This window comes from Esox lucius, chromosome 12, assembly GCF_011004845.1.
Source record: "Esox lucius isolate fEsoLuc1 chromosome 12, fEsoLuc1.pri, whole genome shotgun sequence".
NCBI classification, from domain to species: Eukaryota; Metazoa; Chordata; class Actinopteri; order Esociformes; family Esocidae; genus Esox; species Esox lucius.
The window spans coordinates 10,027,843-10,044,477 of NC_047580.1; the positions used below are offsets into that span (position 1 = coordinate 10,027,843).

The 16,635-nt window shown below is 39.6% G+C and overlaps 1 protein-coding gene across 3 annotated transcripts; it reads left to right on the forward strand.

Moving 5' to 3' along the window:
• The first annotated feature begins 219 nt into the window (after positions 1-219).
• abtb1 (ankyrin repeat and BTB (POZ) domain containing 1) lies at positions 220-15,719 on the forward strand. Of its 3 annotated transcripts, XM_010875892.5 has the most exons (13): positions 224-488; positions 2,440-2,502; positions 2,590-2,645; positions 2,799-2,943; positions 3,122-3,281; positions 4,286-4,331; positions 4,782-4,898; positions 4,994-5,106; positions 6,774-6,872; positions 7,011-7,178; positions 9,770-9,970; positions 10,072-10,281; positions 15,591-15,719. In XM_010875892.5, the coding sequence occupies exons 1-12, from the start codon at positions 433-435 to the stop codon at positions 10,276-10,278; spliced, it is 1,431 nt and encodes a 476-aa protein (XP_010874194.1). In that variant the 5' UTR covers positions 224-432; the 3' UTR covers positions 10,279-10,281; positions 15,591-15,719. The 3 variants fall into 3 exon arrangements, with proteins under 3 accessions (XP_019907586.1, XP_010874194.1, XP_019907585.1); XM_020052027.2 differs by lacking the exon at positions 15,591-15,719 and having other exon boundaries at positions 220-488; positions 9,836-9,970; positions 10,072-12,736; XM_020052026.2 differs by lacking the exon at positions 15,591-15,719 and having other exon boundaries at positions 226-488; positions 10,072-12,736.
• Positions 15,720-16,635: the final 916 nt, after the last annotated feature.

Genomic DNA, 16,635 nt, shown 5'->3' on the forward strand with positions numbered 1-16,635 from the left:
GACTCCTGGACTAAGTGCTGGTAATTGGGTCAAAGAGGAGAGAGGACTGAGGAAAGAGTGGAGGCCAGGCTTACACAAAATGAAAAAAGTGCCTGAGTATGAAGAAAGAGGGCGAAATTCTTTATCTGACATACTTCATCATCACAAATACATAGGGACGAAGAGTTTGATCATAGACACACAGTTTAGTTGAACCAACAAATAAAAATACGGAAGTAAATGTCGGAATGCTCCACCTTTTCTGGTCATGTGACTACTGAACGGCGACCAAAACAACATTGCTGATCGAAACACAAGTCTGGATAGAGTTGCAGTGCTAGAAAAAACTAGCAAAATATCGTTTTACTCTTTACAATAAGTATAACGGGATCCACACCTGTCTAACAGACAGGCCGTTTCAATGCATTACAGGGAACTGAAAACGCTGCGGAGATGGACGCGTACGATTTGTTTACAAGTTGCAGAAAGGGCGACATTTCCAGAGTTAGGTAATCTAAATATCTAAATGGAGGTTCTTTTCGACATGCGTAGCCAGCTGGCAGCAGTCATTATATGTTGTTGTTTAGCTGTTACTTATATGAAATACTCGCTAGCAGTAGTATCTAGTGTCATACATATTTGGCAAATGTATTGTCAATGAGCTAACGTTTGCAATGTGCATAATATATGAACGCAGATCTGTATAGTACTATAGGGGTGTATTCATTCTGCTAAAGAAACCGTTTTAGTTGCCAAACGTTTCATAATATAATTTCTATTGGAAAAGTTCATGTCTTTCCCTAACGTTTTCCTAAACAGAAGAATTCAAAGAAGTACCAATAGTAAATACACAAACTATCTATGAACCCAATGCATTTATTTTTCATGCATTTCTGGCAATTTGCCAGTCTGGAAACATGACATTTTCTCTGGTTTTAGGCAAATTTAACCTTAGCCTGTCTTCTGAAGCAGATATGCAAAAACTTACCATGTTGTGACTGACATGGAAGTAGGTCAGCAGGCCCAACCTGGTCTCAGAGGATTGCGTAACTTAGTAAATCTGGACAGCTGAATTATGATTTTGTATATTACATTACATTAGAATACATTTCAATGTGCTACTGAAATGCATAATGTCTTACAAATTTGCAAAAAAAATTGTCATATGTTACAAATGCTTCAAAAACGTATAATCTTATGGATTTGATTTGAGGTTAAACCTGAGGTTATGGTTTGGGCTAAGGCTAAGAAAGGTATCTCAAGGTTAGGTTAAGGTTATGGTTAATGTAAAAAAAAAAAGAAGAATTGCCTCCATGGATTCAAACTTTCAACCACTGGAGGGAAGGTTGAGTGATTCTCCCTTTGCCCAAACAGCATATTTTGGACAACCAGGCTGCCAGGCCTCAACATGACTCCCATACTGGGAGGACTGGGATAACCGCAGCATTCTATCTGCCGCAGGCCAGCTATAATTATGTTAAATCCAATTTCTTTAGTGGCGAATGTTTGACATATTTCGTAACATAGATTATGTTAATAGTATGTAGTATTGCATTGTTTTGTGTGTGAGAACATAAATACAGGTCAGAGTACCCAGGCTATGAGTAAGATGTCTCATGGTCGTATTCTCTCAGAATCACTAGACCATAGATTATTCAAATCTAGATGTGCAACAAGAAGATACTTTCACAAACAATTGCAAGGCAGACTACATGACTGTACGTGAGCTTAGATGGCTAGCATTACCGTGAAGCAATAATCTCCAAGAGGATTTCCATTAGAGATGCAGTTTTTGTGCTAAGACGGTAGAATCTATCAAGTTAGTGTCTCATATTGCAGAGTTTCCGACAGGTATGAGCCAGAGAGGTGCAGAGATACACTTTAGCAAGTATGAGTGAGAGAATGCCCAATACATAGATTGAAGTGATGCACCAAGCTAGTGCCTGTTCTGTTTGTGGAGTCGGCCTTTAAGCCCCTTTTGAAAGCTTTCACCCTTGTGTAAAATACATGAACAATAACCTCCATTATTCATGACAAAATTGATGATGAGAGCAGGACTCACCTTTGTAGGTGGGTGAGCAGAGTATGTATAAACTGGACATAATCGGGAATCACTCTTATAAACGGGGAAATACTTTTTAGTGTCTCAAAGGTCGTAATAGACAGGTGCTAGGATGATTTGAGGGCTTTGAGACAGGTCAAGATAAATTACCTTAACTTGAAGTTACGTTCTTTCATCTTACTGAATTAGAAAGGGTAACCTTTCCCCATGTTAACTTCCCCATGTAAATATCCACCTTTCCCCATGTTAACTACGGCCCTGGGCTAACCTCATTCGCCATTCGACATTTAATTTTGATTTGTTTCTTGTTCTAAAAATCTTAATAATTCCGAGTACATTCTTCCTTGAGAAAAAAGAGACTGTCTGTAGACCTGGTGACATGTCATTCTCTTGTCAAGGTATCTTGTTGAACAGAGAGACGTGGACCTCAATGTAAGAGACAAATGGGACAGCACCCCATTGTAAGTATGGACTTAGTCTCTCAAAATGTAGGCTCAATATCTTATACAGAATGTAATGTAACAAAACAAGGTGTTCTTGTTACTCAGGTACTATTCTTGCCTTTGTGGCCATGAGGAGTTGGTCCAGTACCTATTGGCTAATGGTAAGCACTTTTTGGTTTAAACACTGGTTTCAGAGTCTGTCTTTATGTTCCTTTAAACATAGGTTTCCCTGAAACTTGCTCTAGGCTACATCCAGTATGAAAGTAATGGTGTCTTCGAGAGGTCCTTTAGCCTTTTTCTGTTTGGGCTTTCAGGAGCAAAGTGTGAAGCCAACACGTTTGATGGAGAGAGATGCATGTACGGTTCTCTGAGTGACTCCATCCGACGCCTCCTCAAAGAGTACAAATGCATCACAGCCCGAGCTATGCAGAGGGACTATTATGACCATTTCCTGCTCATGTAATGCGATTTGGCTTTATTAACTGTATCTTTATGTTTTTTAGCTGATGTGTTTTCTTAATTAGGTGTTGCCTGAGCTTTCATGTTATGTTTACGTTAAACAGAAGCAGTGCAATGCTAACATTGACACTTACTTATCCCTGCACTGTCCCTGCCTCTCTGTCCTGTCTGCATCTAGGTTACTGGAGCAAGGTCAGTATAGTGACGTCAAGTTCCTGGTTCACGGTGAGACATTTCAGGCTCACCGCTGTGTGTTGAGTGCCCGCTCAGAGTACTTTACAGCCATGTTTGAAACCAAATGGAAGGGGAAAGACTTGATCCCCCTCAAACACCCTTTGGTAAGTGCTGGGTTACACCAAATAAAGCATGACTGGACCAGTCATTGTTTATGTGGTCAATAATGAAAGTTTCAAAATGTATTTGAAATGCGTTTTTATTGAACACCCAGGCAAAGGGTGCAAGAAACATTCACCAAAAATATCTAGTTTTTACTTGATGATCATTTCTATCCCATTAATAAAAATGTTTTTGCCATTTAACTGGTATTTACACACCCTGCTATTCGGAGTCAGTAGAACAAGCACACCATTTGATCCTGGGTAGTTTATTTGGGGTGAATTATATTAGCTATAGAATTCCATTGTTGCCGCATGCAGTTTGGTGAATTTTCTTTGTTTACTTTTAGATTTTCAAAATGTTTGCATGTGATTAATATTTTCAGATTTTCAACCAAAAAGTATTATGGAAAGAATGGGAAACTAGGTAAACACATAACATAAGATGTATATACTTGTTTATTTAATGTACGTAGTGATCCAGCACTACATGCCCCTCTGTAAAAAAGGCATTGCCCAATAATAAATTCCATAATTGGATCTGGGCATTGACAGCTATAAAACACTTTTGGTTGATCACTGTTTCACATCACCAGGGAAGAATTTTAGACCACACTTCCATACCAGACTGCTTTAACTCAGCAACTTTTATTGATTTTTGCAAATAAGCTATTAATTTACTATCCTGTCATTTTAATTCAGTTTAGGTCTGGCTGTTTAATATTAAGCTTGGGTTGAAGATCTGAAAACAATTGGTGACAACTTCTGCAAACATGTAGAACATTTGGAAGGGTATTTTAAAGTATTTTTCACAACGTTGTAAATTCTTTATGAATAGTAGGCAGCCCACGCCAAAGAAGCAGTATACTTAAAGTGTATTATTTTGTAACCACTTAAGTTGTACTTTACATAGTCCTGTCCAAAAAATAATTTAATGTTTTTTTTTTCTCACTGTAAGCAGATTAAAAGATCCACTAAAAACATAAGAATTATATTATGTCTTTCAGATCAACCCTGCAGCCTTTGGAGCCCTCCTGCAGTATTTTTATACAGGTGGGTTTCTGTTGGTTGAGGTGAATGAAAATATCTATAAATGCATTTATTCTATAAATTATTGTTGGAGTTTTTTTCTTCAATTGTTCATTTGTTATATCACATGCTGACATGTTGAGTTTATATAATTTCTCCTAATCATCCTAGTAATTGTTATGAGTATTTGGAGACAATATGTATTAGCTAATCTTTAAATCAGTCCTTCCTTAAATGTATGCTTTTTTTATAGTCTGAAGATGAGTGTTATGAGACCTTTCTCTAAAGATGAGGTGATGCTGTAGCATTTTGGAGACAATGAGCACAAAAGGCACACACAAAATAATGTAACAATTTATGCCCATTGTTTTTGGCTTCATTTCTTATATAGAGCGAGAACATGGTTTGTGAAATATGTTTCAAATATCTGTTGCTTGCAAGAGTAGCTTTGAGCTAACAGGCTTTTGCTTTCAGGTGGTATGGATATTGATGTGAGCCACGTAGAAGACTGCAAGCGGCTGGCCAAACAGTGCAAAATGGGCGACCTCATCGATGAGCTGGAGAGCAAGTGCAAACAGGTTTATGAGTTTGGTAAGCAACGCCCTCTTCACACGTCTCCTGAAATTATATTCACATTGTGCCGCAGTGTCTCACCTGCATCTCCGTGTGTCTGGCTCCATACCTAGTTTCCAATAAGCCAGGAACCTGTGTGAAGGTTCTGACCCTGGAGCCTCACAGCTGTCAGCATCAGGAGGATATGGCACAGCTAGCAGACTGTGCGCTACCCGCCGAGTTAAGGGTGAGACCATTTGAACTGGAATACGAACACCTTCCTACATGTGGAGCTTACTTGGCACGAGCATGACTCGTTAAAAATGCCAGGTGTTGTGGATTTGATTCCCTGAGGTATGAAAAGTGGAAGTCTGTCTGGATAAGAGACCGTCTTATGAATCAATGAAATGTAAATGTATAAGGCACTAAAAGTAGCTCCCAACTTGCTGATTTAGGAGTAACTCTTAAAAAAAAAATTATGGGCATGTCAGTCCTAAATTTAGGACTCCGCCATTTTTGGTCTAAGAGTCTTTTACAAAGCGTTTTAGTGCTAAAACCAGCTCCTAAATCTGTGAAAAGTTAAGTCTGCAAATTGAATAGTCAAGAGGACTCCTAAATCACTAAGACTAAATCACAAACAATCTTAAAAGGGCTGCTGCCGGCAATACACCTCATAATCAGGTCGACGTTTTAGAAACATTAAATGATACTGAGATTTTAACAAAGTATCACTTTAATCACAAGGGTATTGCAATCATAGTAGAGCTAGTCAGGGATGCAGTCACTTCACCAACAAACAGAAACAACCCAGTAACACTGGAGATCAAGGCTGTGACCACTCTACACTACTTGGCCACAGGGAAAATGCAGCTATGCATCGCAGACAAATTTCATATATCTCAGTCATCTGTCAGTAGAATGTTACATCAAACAATAATTGTCCTCCCCAGACCCCATAATGTGTGACAAATCATTCAGGTAACTCATGATGTTCACCAACTATAAAGAAACAAATCCGACTTCATGGCCATAGCTCGACCACCCGGTGTAGTTGGTGGTGGGACACATATTTGCATGAATTATTGCACCATCAAAAGATTAACGCACATTTCTTTACGAGCTGCCAGAAATGTAAGAGACTGACAATTAGCTGAACATATCTGGACTAGTCAGTATATCATCCTTGATTTCATGTTTAATCAGTGACACTTAGCCTACATTTCTATTTTAATATCTTTATTTTAATATGGCAACATGACACATTCTTCTACAGTATTGCTATGATGAATTCACTGAGAGAGACCCCTCCCCTATCAGCCAATCACTGTGGGCTTAGTAAGTAGGCTTGTTTGTGGAACACAACATCATCCTTAGCAACTGGGTCAACCCCGCCCTTTCTCTTAGCTTAAGACTTCTCCCCATTCCTTAGTAAAAGTTGATCTTAGCAGCTTTGTGAATAGGTTTTAAGAGGATACTCTTAGCTAGGAACATTTAGTGCTGTTTAGGAGTCCTCCTAGAGGTAAGATATTTTGTGAATACGGCCCCTTAAAAAGCCCCAACAGATGATTTACAGAAACCATGTCTAGAGGTTCCTTTCCCAACACTCTTTGGAGACCATTGCCATGAAAACAAATTCAATACAACTTCTACTTTAGAGTGTGGTAAAATCTGTAAACACTTTATGTTTTTTGTTTAATTGTGGTTGATAGGGAAATTCATAAATGAAGCGCAAGGGTTCCCAAAGTGGAATTGACATTTGTTAGCGTGGTAAGAATCATCAGGAAGAGTTGGCTCAAGCATATAGGGCAATTCCATGGGAACAGTGACAGCGAAACATTTTGTTAGACTTGCATTTTAAAGTGATTCTCAGTGTCTCCTTTTGTTTATCATTTATTTAATTGTATTTTACCGTAGGTGGGATTTGGCGAGCTTCCATTTGATAGAACTGACAACTTCCCTAGCTACCCTGACATCTGCTTCCGGGTTGAAGGATATGACTTCCTGTGTCATAAGGTGTGCACCACATACCTCTTAAAAATGCACAAAGCTGGATGAGATTCTTGTCAGTTGGGCAATGGAATGTGTCATTGTCTAGGTATCTCTATTAAATATTAGTCATTAAATTAGTTTGGTCTTCATCCCTACGGACAGGCATTTTTCTGTGGGCGCAGTGATTATTTCAAGGCCCTGCTGGAGGACCACTTCAGTGAGGGAGAGATGCTGCTGTCTCAGCCCAGCACCCCGGTCCTCACCCTCCACAACATCTCCCACCAGATTTTCATTCGCCTTATCTACTACATCTACAGCGACGACACAGAGGTCAGTTCCATCAGCATTCCCATGGGTGACCATGTTTCTTATATACAGTTCTGGAAAAAATATAGAGACAACTTTTTCTTTCCTTTCCGAAAAAGTTGAAAAGGAAGGTTTTGAGTGAGGAACAGAAGGGTTAAAATTAAGAGACCATTGCAAATTGAACGCTTCTGTTGCTCAGTCAAAATTTCCTTTTCAGCTTTCTTGGAAAGGAAAGAAAAAGGTGCAGTGGTCTCTTAATTTTTTTCAGAACTGTATCTGTCAACTCTTTGGTCTTTGAGTAAACATTTTGTTGAGGGCTGCACTGTATGCTGATGACACACAAGGTACACACCATCCACCAAAATGCTTACTTCACTATTGCCTTGCAACAAAATAACATGAATCAAACATAAGAACACAAATAAAAAAGGTGAAAGCAAATATAATGTTTGTATAGGGATAGCAGTGTTTACACTTGAATGGGGAAATGGTTTGGGGCATGTGCGTTGATTTGTGCAGTTGTAAATAAGAGTGTGGTAGCGGCAGTTGTGATGTGGGGTCCCCTGTAGCTCTGTTTGTAGAACAAGGCGATTCCCATGGTGGGGGGAGGGACAAAAAACCAGTCATATGTAAGCCCTTGCTATTATAAGTCGCTCTGGATGAGAGCATCTGCTAAAATCTGTTCAATGTAAGTTACAACATTAAAGTGTGTGTGTGCACTGTTATATATTAAAAGAGGGAACATTTTAAATGAGACAACAGTTGAAAAGAACAAACTGCTTTGATCAGACTTCAATTAAGCACAAGCAGGGTGTAGTGTATCGCGTTCAAAGCTTCCATTTTACTGCACGTTCTTCTACAAATTTCTATAGGTTACTTTCAGTGGGGAGAACAAGTATTTGATACACTGCCGATTTTGCAGGTTTTCCTACTTACAAAGCATGTAGAGGTCTGTAATTTTTATCATAGGTACATTTCGACAGTGATCACCTACCAACCAGTAAGAATTCCGGCTCTCACAGACCTTTTTTTCTTTAAGAAGCCCTCCTGTTCTCCACTCATTACCTGTATTAACTGCACCTGTTGGAACTCGTTACCTGTATAAAAGACACCTGTCCACACACTCAATCAAACAGACTCCAACCTCTCCACAATGGCCAAGAACAGAGAGCTGTGTAAGGATATCAGGGATAAAATTGTAGACCTGCACAAGGCTGGGATGGGCTACAGGACAATAGGCAATCAGCTTGGTGAGAAGGCAACAACTGTTGGCGCAATTATTAGAAAGTTCAAGATGAAGGTCAATCTCCCTCGGTCTGGGACTCCATGCAAGATCTTACCTCATGGGGCATCAATGATCATGAGGAAGGTGAGGGATCAACCCAGAACTACACGGCGGGACCTGGTCAATGACCCGAAGAGAGCTGGGACCACAGTCTCAAAGAAAACCATTAGTAACACACTACGCCGTCATGGATTAAAATCCTGCAGCGCATGCAAGGTCCCCCTGCTCAAGCCAGCGCATGTCCAGGCCCGTCTGAAGTTTGCCAATGACCATCTGAATGATCCAGAGGAGGAATGGGAGGAGGTCATGTGGTCTGATGAGACAAAAATAGAGCTTTTTGGTCTAAACTCCACTCGCAGTGTTTGGAGGAAAAAGAAAGATGAGTACAACCCCAAGAACACCATCCCAACCGTGAAGCATGGAGGTGGAAACATCATTTTTTGGAGATGCTTTTCTGCAAAGGGGACAGGATGACTGCACCATATTGAGGGGAGGATGGATGGGGCCATGTATCGTGAGATCTTGGCCAACAATCTCCTTCCCTCAGTAAGAGCATTGAAGATGGGTCATGGCTGGGTCCAGTCCAGCATGACAACGACCCGAAACACACAGCCAGGGAAACTAAGGAGTGAGAAGCATCTCAAAGTCCTGGAGTGGCCTAGCCAGTCTCCAGACCTGAACCCAATAGAAAATCTTTGGAGGGAGCTGAAACTCTGTATTGCCTAGCAATAGCCCCAAAACCTGAAGGATCTGGAGAAGGTCTGTATGGAGGAGTGTCCAAAATCCCTGCTGCAGTGTGTGCAAAACTGGTCAAGAACTACAGGAAACATATGATCTCTGTAATTGCAAACAAAGGTTTCTGTACCAAATATTAAGTTCTGCTGTTCTGATGTATCAAATACTTATTTCATGCAATAAATTGCTAATGAATTACTTAAATCATACAATGTGATTTTCAGGATTTTTGTTTTAGATTCTGTCACTCACAGTTGAAGAGTACCTATGTTACCGACTTCTACATGCTTTGTAAGTGGGAAAACCTGCAAAATCGGCAGTGTATCAAAAACATGTTCTCCCCATTGTATACAGATATAACATATGGTATTCAAGGTTTCCCATCTGATCACTTTATTAACCAATTAAAATGACATAAAAGATCACCCCATTCAAGTGGACAACCAATAACACTTCTTTTAAGTAACACAAGTCAGTTTAACCCTTTACACACTACAGGCAAGTGTGTAGAAATAGTGCATGCACATATGTGTCTCTGTCCCGTGATGGTATTCTCTTCCCTGAGGTATTTTCCCTTCTCTCTGCCTGTGTCCAGCTGTCCCCAGAGAATGTGTTTGACGTGCTGTGTGTGGCTGATATGTATCTGCTCCCTGGGCTCAAGCGCCTGTGTGGTAAGACGCTGGCCAAGATGCTGTGCGATGACAACGTGATGCACATGTGGAAGACAGCCAAGCTCTTCAGACTTTCCCGCCTGGAAGACCAGTGCACAGAGTACATGGCCAAGATCATAGAGAAGGTTAGTCTGTCATTATAAGTTTAGTCTATGACAGTATAGGGTTCTGGCAATTGGAGGCTTTAAACCCCCCCCCCCCCCCCCCCGGCCCGTCTCCTAAACAGCTGGTGGAGCAGCCTGAGTTTGCAGATATGATCAAGGAGGATGCTGGGGCGGTGGAGGACCGCCATGAGACGGACTCAATCCCTCTGGTGGACGACATCCGCTTTCACATCACCAGCAACGTCCAGACCTTCAGCGCCATCGAGGAGGCCAACGTAAAGCTGGAAGCGCTGGAGCAGCTTCTCTCTACCATCGGCCTGGAATGCTAATGAGTAGGTGTAGTGGTGCTAGGGATCGTACTGGATTAGCTAGCTGCTAGCTATGACCAGTGGCAAGAAGGATTTGTTTGGGACTGTTGGACGTTAGGAAGGTCATATGTGTGGTGGCATTAAACAGCTTTGCCATTACATACACAACTATAGCCGTTTGTTTTACCAGCAATGTGCACTGCACAGCTTCAAATAACTTAAATTCTCCAATCTTCTAGGTCAGTGATGTCCCTTGGACTATACTTTCAGGGCTTTAGCCCCAAATTATTTTGGATGAGCTCCTAAATGTTTTCGCTGCAGCAATGGTGTAAATTAATTGTTGGTTTATTTATTAGTTTATTCAGGCACCAAAATCTTTATCAGTTATCATGAATATAAAGCAATTGCTGTGTAGGGCTAAGTGTTTTCACTTAATGTTGGTCTTATAATTTCAGCACCATTAGGATATTAAAAATGCATTATGCTGCTTTGGGACGAACACTGGTAAGTGTTTAAGTATACCTATTATGGGACACGTTTAGGTGCGTGTTTGCTATATCATTAAACTGGTTTGCCTATTTATTTGCAGGAAAGATTTAGAATATTTTGCTACCATTAATTATTGAGACCTAGGCTACTGGCAATGACATGACAATGTCAGACAATCAATGGGCAAAATGTGATTTTTTTAAACTAGATCTCCATCTTTAGCCTATGTCGATATATTAATCAAAATAGGCTAATGGCTTCAGTAAGCCTGAAAATTGGCTGTTGACATCAGTTAGTTTATTTTAGACAACTTGCTGATTATTTTGATATGCTTTTAGCATCCTAACAGTAGGACAACGTACAAAGAACCTCATGGGGTTACTGAGCACCACATTTTATTGAATTAGTATTACTGTAATTAGGGTTTATTACGCTGTGCTATTCTATAACACCTTTAGTATCAGGATACTGGAGGTCTTATAGAATATATTGCAGAACATTTGCCTAATAATATAATTGTTCCTGTATGTACATAAATAAATGAAATAATATGTAAGAAAACAGCACTATTTTGGCACGGAGAATTAATCTTCATTTAAATAAGTTTTATAAAGCCCAAGGTTTTTGGGGCTGAGCCCGGAATGTTATGAACATCTGGTGATGTTCCTGTTCTCGGCTCAACCAGGTGGTGGTTGAATAATATTGAAGTAGATAATGCTCCAGTGCATGTGTGAGATACATTTAAGTATTGGCCTACAATGTCAAGGATGTGGCCTGGGGTTGCCTAGATGTCTTCGCTCCTTTCTCTGGTGCACATGAACTGCTGTGGTGTGGGTTTCAATCTGACCCACTGCTCTTACAGCAAAAACTCTCCTCCTTGCAGAACCTCCCTGTACATAAAGCATAAATATATATTAAAAAAGAAAAAGAATGTGAAAGAGAACTCTGTTGGGACTGAATGCTTCAAGCTGCTTGTGAGTACCTTGGCCAGGCTAGAGTTGGGTTACATTTGTTAGAGGATGTTGAGGTTGATGATGCATTTTATGCAAACAAATTTTACAGTGAGTGATGTATGGACTCTGGTTTGTTATATTTACTTTTAATTTGGTGTTTTATTTTAAAGCAATGCACTTTTTACAGAAAACAGTACCGTTTTCTACAGTTCAACGAAGGTTACAGGGACGACCAGACATCAGACCACATTATAGATATATTGTAGGTATATCAAAGTAGATAATGTTTCATGTAGCTATTAAAGCACAATTCCATGTGTGTGAAAAACCATATTATCAAAATGTATCTGGTTTTAAAACTATATGTTACTCTGTAGATTTTCTGAACAGCAGCAAAATCTTTTCCTGGTGGAATTTATTGTGTTGTTTTAGTGGCTTACCTTTTATATGAGACAAGGCAATCGGTTTGTATTTGACCCAGAGTATGATCTAGGTCTAAGCACATGTTGATTACTCTGGTTGGGTGGATTTTATTTTGATTTTAGGAATAGGGAAAACATAGTAACATGGCTATGGTTCAAACAAATGATAATAGTTTAACCCTATTTTGTAATATATGAACATTTATTAAATCCATTATACAGACTCTTGATGTAAACTCAGAATTTAGGTATAATTACCCCTACAGTACCTTTAGAAAGAATATACAATCCATGATTTATTTAGCTAGAGCCTGGAGTTAGCAGCATATTAGTATAGTCATATTTCATTAGTGTAAACAAACAAACTGATGTTAGCAAAGCTTCAATGCAGACAGCAACTTCCTAATATAGTCTTGCCTTTTAATGTCAGGCCCTGCAATAATGTATTAATCATGAGTAACGTCATTTCTTTAGATTTATGATTTAGTTTTGAGTTTCAAGACCCATTGGACGAGTCTTTATATGGCATTTTAAACAGCTTTCCCAGTAAAACAACTCTACAATAAATGGAGTCATGCGTAATTCCATTTATTAAAAAATAAAATACTGAATGATTTTGCTGTGTCTTTTATTTTGTGTCTGTTTTCAATCATTTAGAGAATTCAGTAAAAAATATATTCTAGTTTAAATGATGTGAATCAGATTCACGCAATGAGTCAATTTAGACTGCATGCGATCTACAGCTAGCCAAGCTACTGTACAATTGACAACCAGAAGTAAATGAATGTTTTCACAAAAAGCATTGGCAAAATGCTTCTTCATATCCTTCATATAGTGGGCAGAACAAGTATTTGATACACTGCCGATTTTGCAGTTTTCCTACTTGCAAAGCATGTAGAGGTCTTTAATTCTTATCATAGGTACACTTCAGTGAGAGAATATACTTGTGTATTGATCAATATACTTATGTATAGGTGATCAAATACTTATGGCATGCAATAAAATGCAAATTAATTACTTAAAAATCATACAATGTGATTTTCTGGATTTTTGTTTTAGATTCCGTCACTCACAGTTGAAGAGTACCTATGATAAAAATTACAGATTTCTACATGCTTTGTAAGTGGGAAAACCTGCTAAATCGGCAGTGTATCAAATACTTGTTCTCCCCAGTGTATATTCCATAAATCATCCGTACATGCAGCAAATACTGTACATGGAGAAACGCATAACACAATCCACAATACAATACAATGCAATATAAATTTTCAGACACTTCTAGCTACTGTTGTTTTTTAAGATTGTATAACCTGTTTCAATTGAGTTCCCAGTATAAAAACCTGATTCCAAAAAAGTTGGGACACTGTACAAATTGTGAGTAAAAAAGGAATGGAATAATTTACAAATCTCATAAACTTACATTTAATTCCCAATAGAATATAGATAACATATCGAATGTCGAAAGTGAGACATTTTGTAATGTCATGCCAAATATTGGCTCATTTTGGATTTCATGAGAGCTACACATTCCAAAACAGTAGGGACAGTTAGTAATAAGAGCCCGGAAAAGTTAAATGTACAGATAAGGAACAGCTGGAGGACCAATTTGCAACTTATTATGAAAATTGGCAACATTATTGGGTATAAAAAGAGCCTCTCAGAGTGGCAGTGTCTCTCAGAAGTCAAGATGGGCAGAGGATCACCAATTCCCCCAATGCTGCAGCGAACATTAGTGGAGCAATATCAGAAAGGAGTTTCTCAGAGAAAAATTGCAAAGAGTTTGAAGTTATCATCATCTACAGTGCATAATATCATCCAAAGATTCAGAGAATCTGGAACAATCTCTGTGCGTAAGGGTCAAGGCCGGAAAACCATACTGGATGCCCGTGATCTCCAGGCCCTCAGATGGCACTGCATCACATACAGGAATGATACTGTAATGGAAATCACAACATGGGCTCAGGAATACTTCCAGAAAACATTGTCGGTGAACACAATCCACCGTGCCATTTACTGTTGCTGGCTAAAACTCTATAGGTCGAAAAAGAAGCTGTATCTAAACAGGATCCAGAAGCGCAGGCGTTTTCTCTGGGCCAAGGATCATTTAAAATGGACTGTGGCAAAGTGGAAAAGTGTTCTTTGGTCAGACGAATACAAATGTGAAGTTCATTTTGGAAAACTGGGACACCATGTCATCCGGACTAAAGAGGACAAGGACAACCCAAGTTGTTATCAGCGCTCAGTTCAGAAGCCTGCATCTCTGATGGTATGGGGTTGCATGAGTGCGTGTGGCATGGGCAGCCTACACATCTGGAAAGGCACCATCAATGCTGACCGTTATATCTAAGTTCTAGAACAACATATGCTCCCATCCAGACGTTGTTTCTTTCAGGGAAGACCTTGCATTTTCCAACATGACAATGCCAGACCACATACTGCATCAATTACAATGTCATGGCTGCATAGAAGAAGGATCCGGGTACTGAAATGGCCAGCCTGCAGTCCAAATCTTTCACCCATAGAAAACATTTGGCGCATCATAAAGAGGAAGGTGCGACAAAGAAGGCCTAAGACAGTTGAGCAACTAGAAGCCTGTATTAGAAGCCTGTTGATGCCATGAAAACTTATTTTTCCCTTAAAGTGATACATTTTCTAAACTTCCACATCATTGCATTCTGTTTTTATTCACAATTGTACAGTGTCCCAACTTTTTTGGAATCAGGGTTTGTACGTTCATCTTTAGCTCTGACATTACACTTCTGCATAAACATTGAAATATACAGCTCTAGAATAAAATTGAGACCACTGCACCTTTTTCTTTCATTTCCACAAATGTTGAAAAGGAAGGTTTTGAGTGAGGAACAGAAGGGTTAAAATTGAGAGACCACTGCAGATTGAACACTTCTGTTCCTCACTCAAATCTTTTTTGGAATGGAAAGAAAAATGTGCAGTGGTCTAAATTTTTTCCGGGGCTGTATTTTCTCATCAACTTTACCACAGATCTACCACAAAATAAGGGCCCCCAACAAGCTTTTTGCCAATTTCTGTTCTGTAATCTAGAAGGAGAATAACGTTAAGGCCTTGCCTGTCATTACCATAAACTCCCTATAGGTGGTGACTTTTCACTATTCAGATTGTCTCTGTTGCTCATGTTACAGTCCTTCTAAAAAAACAACCATTACCATTAGCTGTTGAGGGAACACTTACCCAACAATCAAAAAAATGTGTTTTGTCCTATGTCACAGTCTAACCTAAAGTGTTGATTCTTCATAAGTTACTCATGTTTAATCTTGTGAATGGAAATAATAAGTTATACATTTTGGTTGGTGTAGCCGGTAGACAAACTGTTGACGGCAAGGTGATTTGTGTAGTAGAACTGAAGAGTTTGTTGAAGACATAAGCCTTGTTCATACTTTGTGTTTGTGTTCTCAACCCATTCTCCCGTTCTGCCTCCTGATTACCATCTCAGCTTTCACTCACCTGGAGACACACCCCGATGCCGGATCGGTCCACCACGCTGCGACCAACACTCATCTTCACGCTCCCTTGGAATTCCAGACCCGTCCTCACCCCACCATCCGGACCTGCTCCCTATCCCTTTTTCCTGGTTCTGACCTGTGTTTTGACAATAAACATCACTTCCATTCTATTTCTTGTGTCTGGTCTGCTTTTGGGTTCCGACCAGATCACCTGACACTTACAGTACCGCTTCAGGTGTTTTATGTTTAATGAATGTCTCGCACACGCAGCCTGCTTTTAAGTCCCACCACAGCATTTAGACAGGGTTGAGAACTGGGCTTTCTTTTTAAGCCATTCTCTTGTAGCTCAACGTTGTTCAGTTCTGCTTCAGATTTTTGTCAGATTGCCTCAAATTCTCCTGAATAATTATTTGATATAAAATGAAAATTTATGGTTGACTCAATGATGGGAAGTTTGCCAGGCCTTCAGGCAGCAAAGCAGCCTTTACCCATGAAGCCACCACGCCCATGCTTTACGATATGGTTCTATCACCAAACATGACTAACATTTCGGCAAAACAACTGCATTTTTGTCTCATCTGTCCTGAACACATTGTTCCAATAGTTTTGGTCTATACCCCTGTTCTGTTCTTTGGCAAACGTCAGTCATGTCATGATGTACTTTAAAAGAGCAGCCTTCCTGTCCTACATAGTTCGGGCAATCTCTTTCTAACAGTTGATTGATACAATTCAACATTGATTGTGGCAATAAAGACCGGTAGAGCCACTGATGTTAGCCTGGGGTTCTATGATACTTCTACTGTATAAGAATCTTTTGGTCAGCTCTTGGACAAAATTTGTGGGCTGATGTCTCTTATGTAGATTGCCCATGGTTTGGAGTTTCCTCCATTTGTAGATGGGCATCAATAATCTTCATACTGGGGCCCTCAGATAAATCTTTTGATATTGGTGTGATGTGTTACTACACACCCATATGGTTGAGACCAAACCAAAGATACGTTTCTAATCTTTATGGAAGCCTAGTTATAATTATTT

What these genes read in the sequence shown, in the direction of transcription:
- abtb1 (XM_010875892.5), top strand. Translation starts at nt 433, where the DNA reads ATGGACGCGTACGATTTGTTTACAAGTTGCAGAAAGGGCGACATTTCC. An exon ending in TATGACCATTTCCTGCTCAT is followed by an intron (nt 2,944 to 3,121) that starts GTAATGCGATTT and finishes GTCTGCATCTAG; the next exon opens with GTTACTGGAGCAAGGTCAGT. An exon ending in CCTGCAGTATTTTTATACAG is followed by an intron (nt 4,332 to 4,781) that starts GTGGGTTTCTGT and finishes TTTTGCTTTCAG; the next exon opens with GTGGTATGGATATTGATGTG.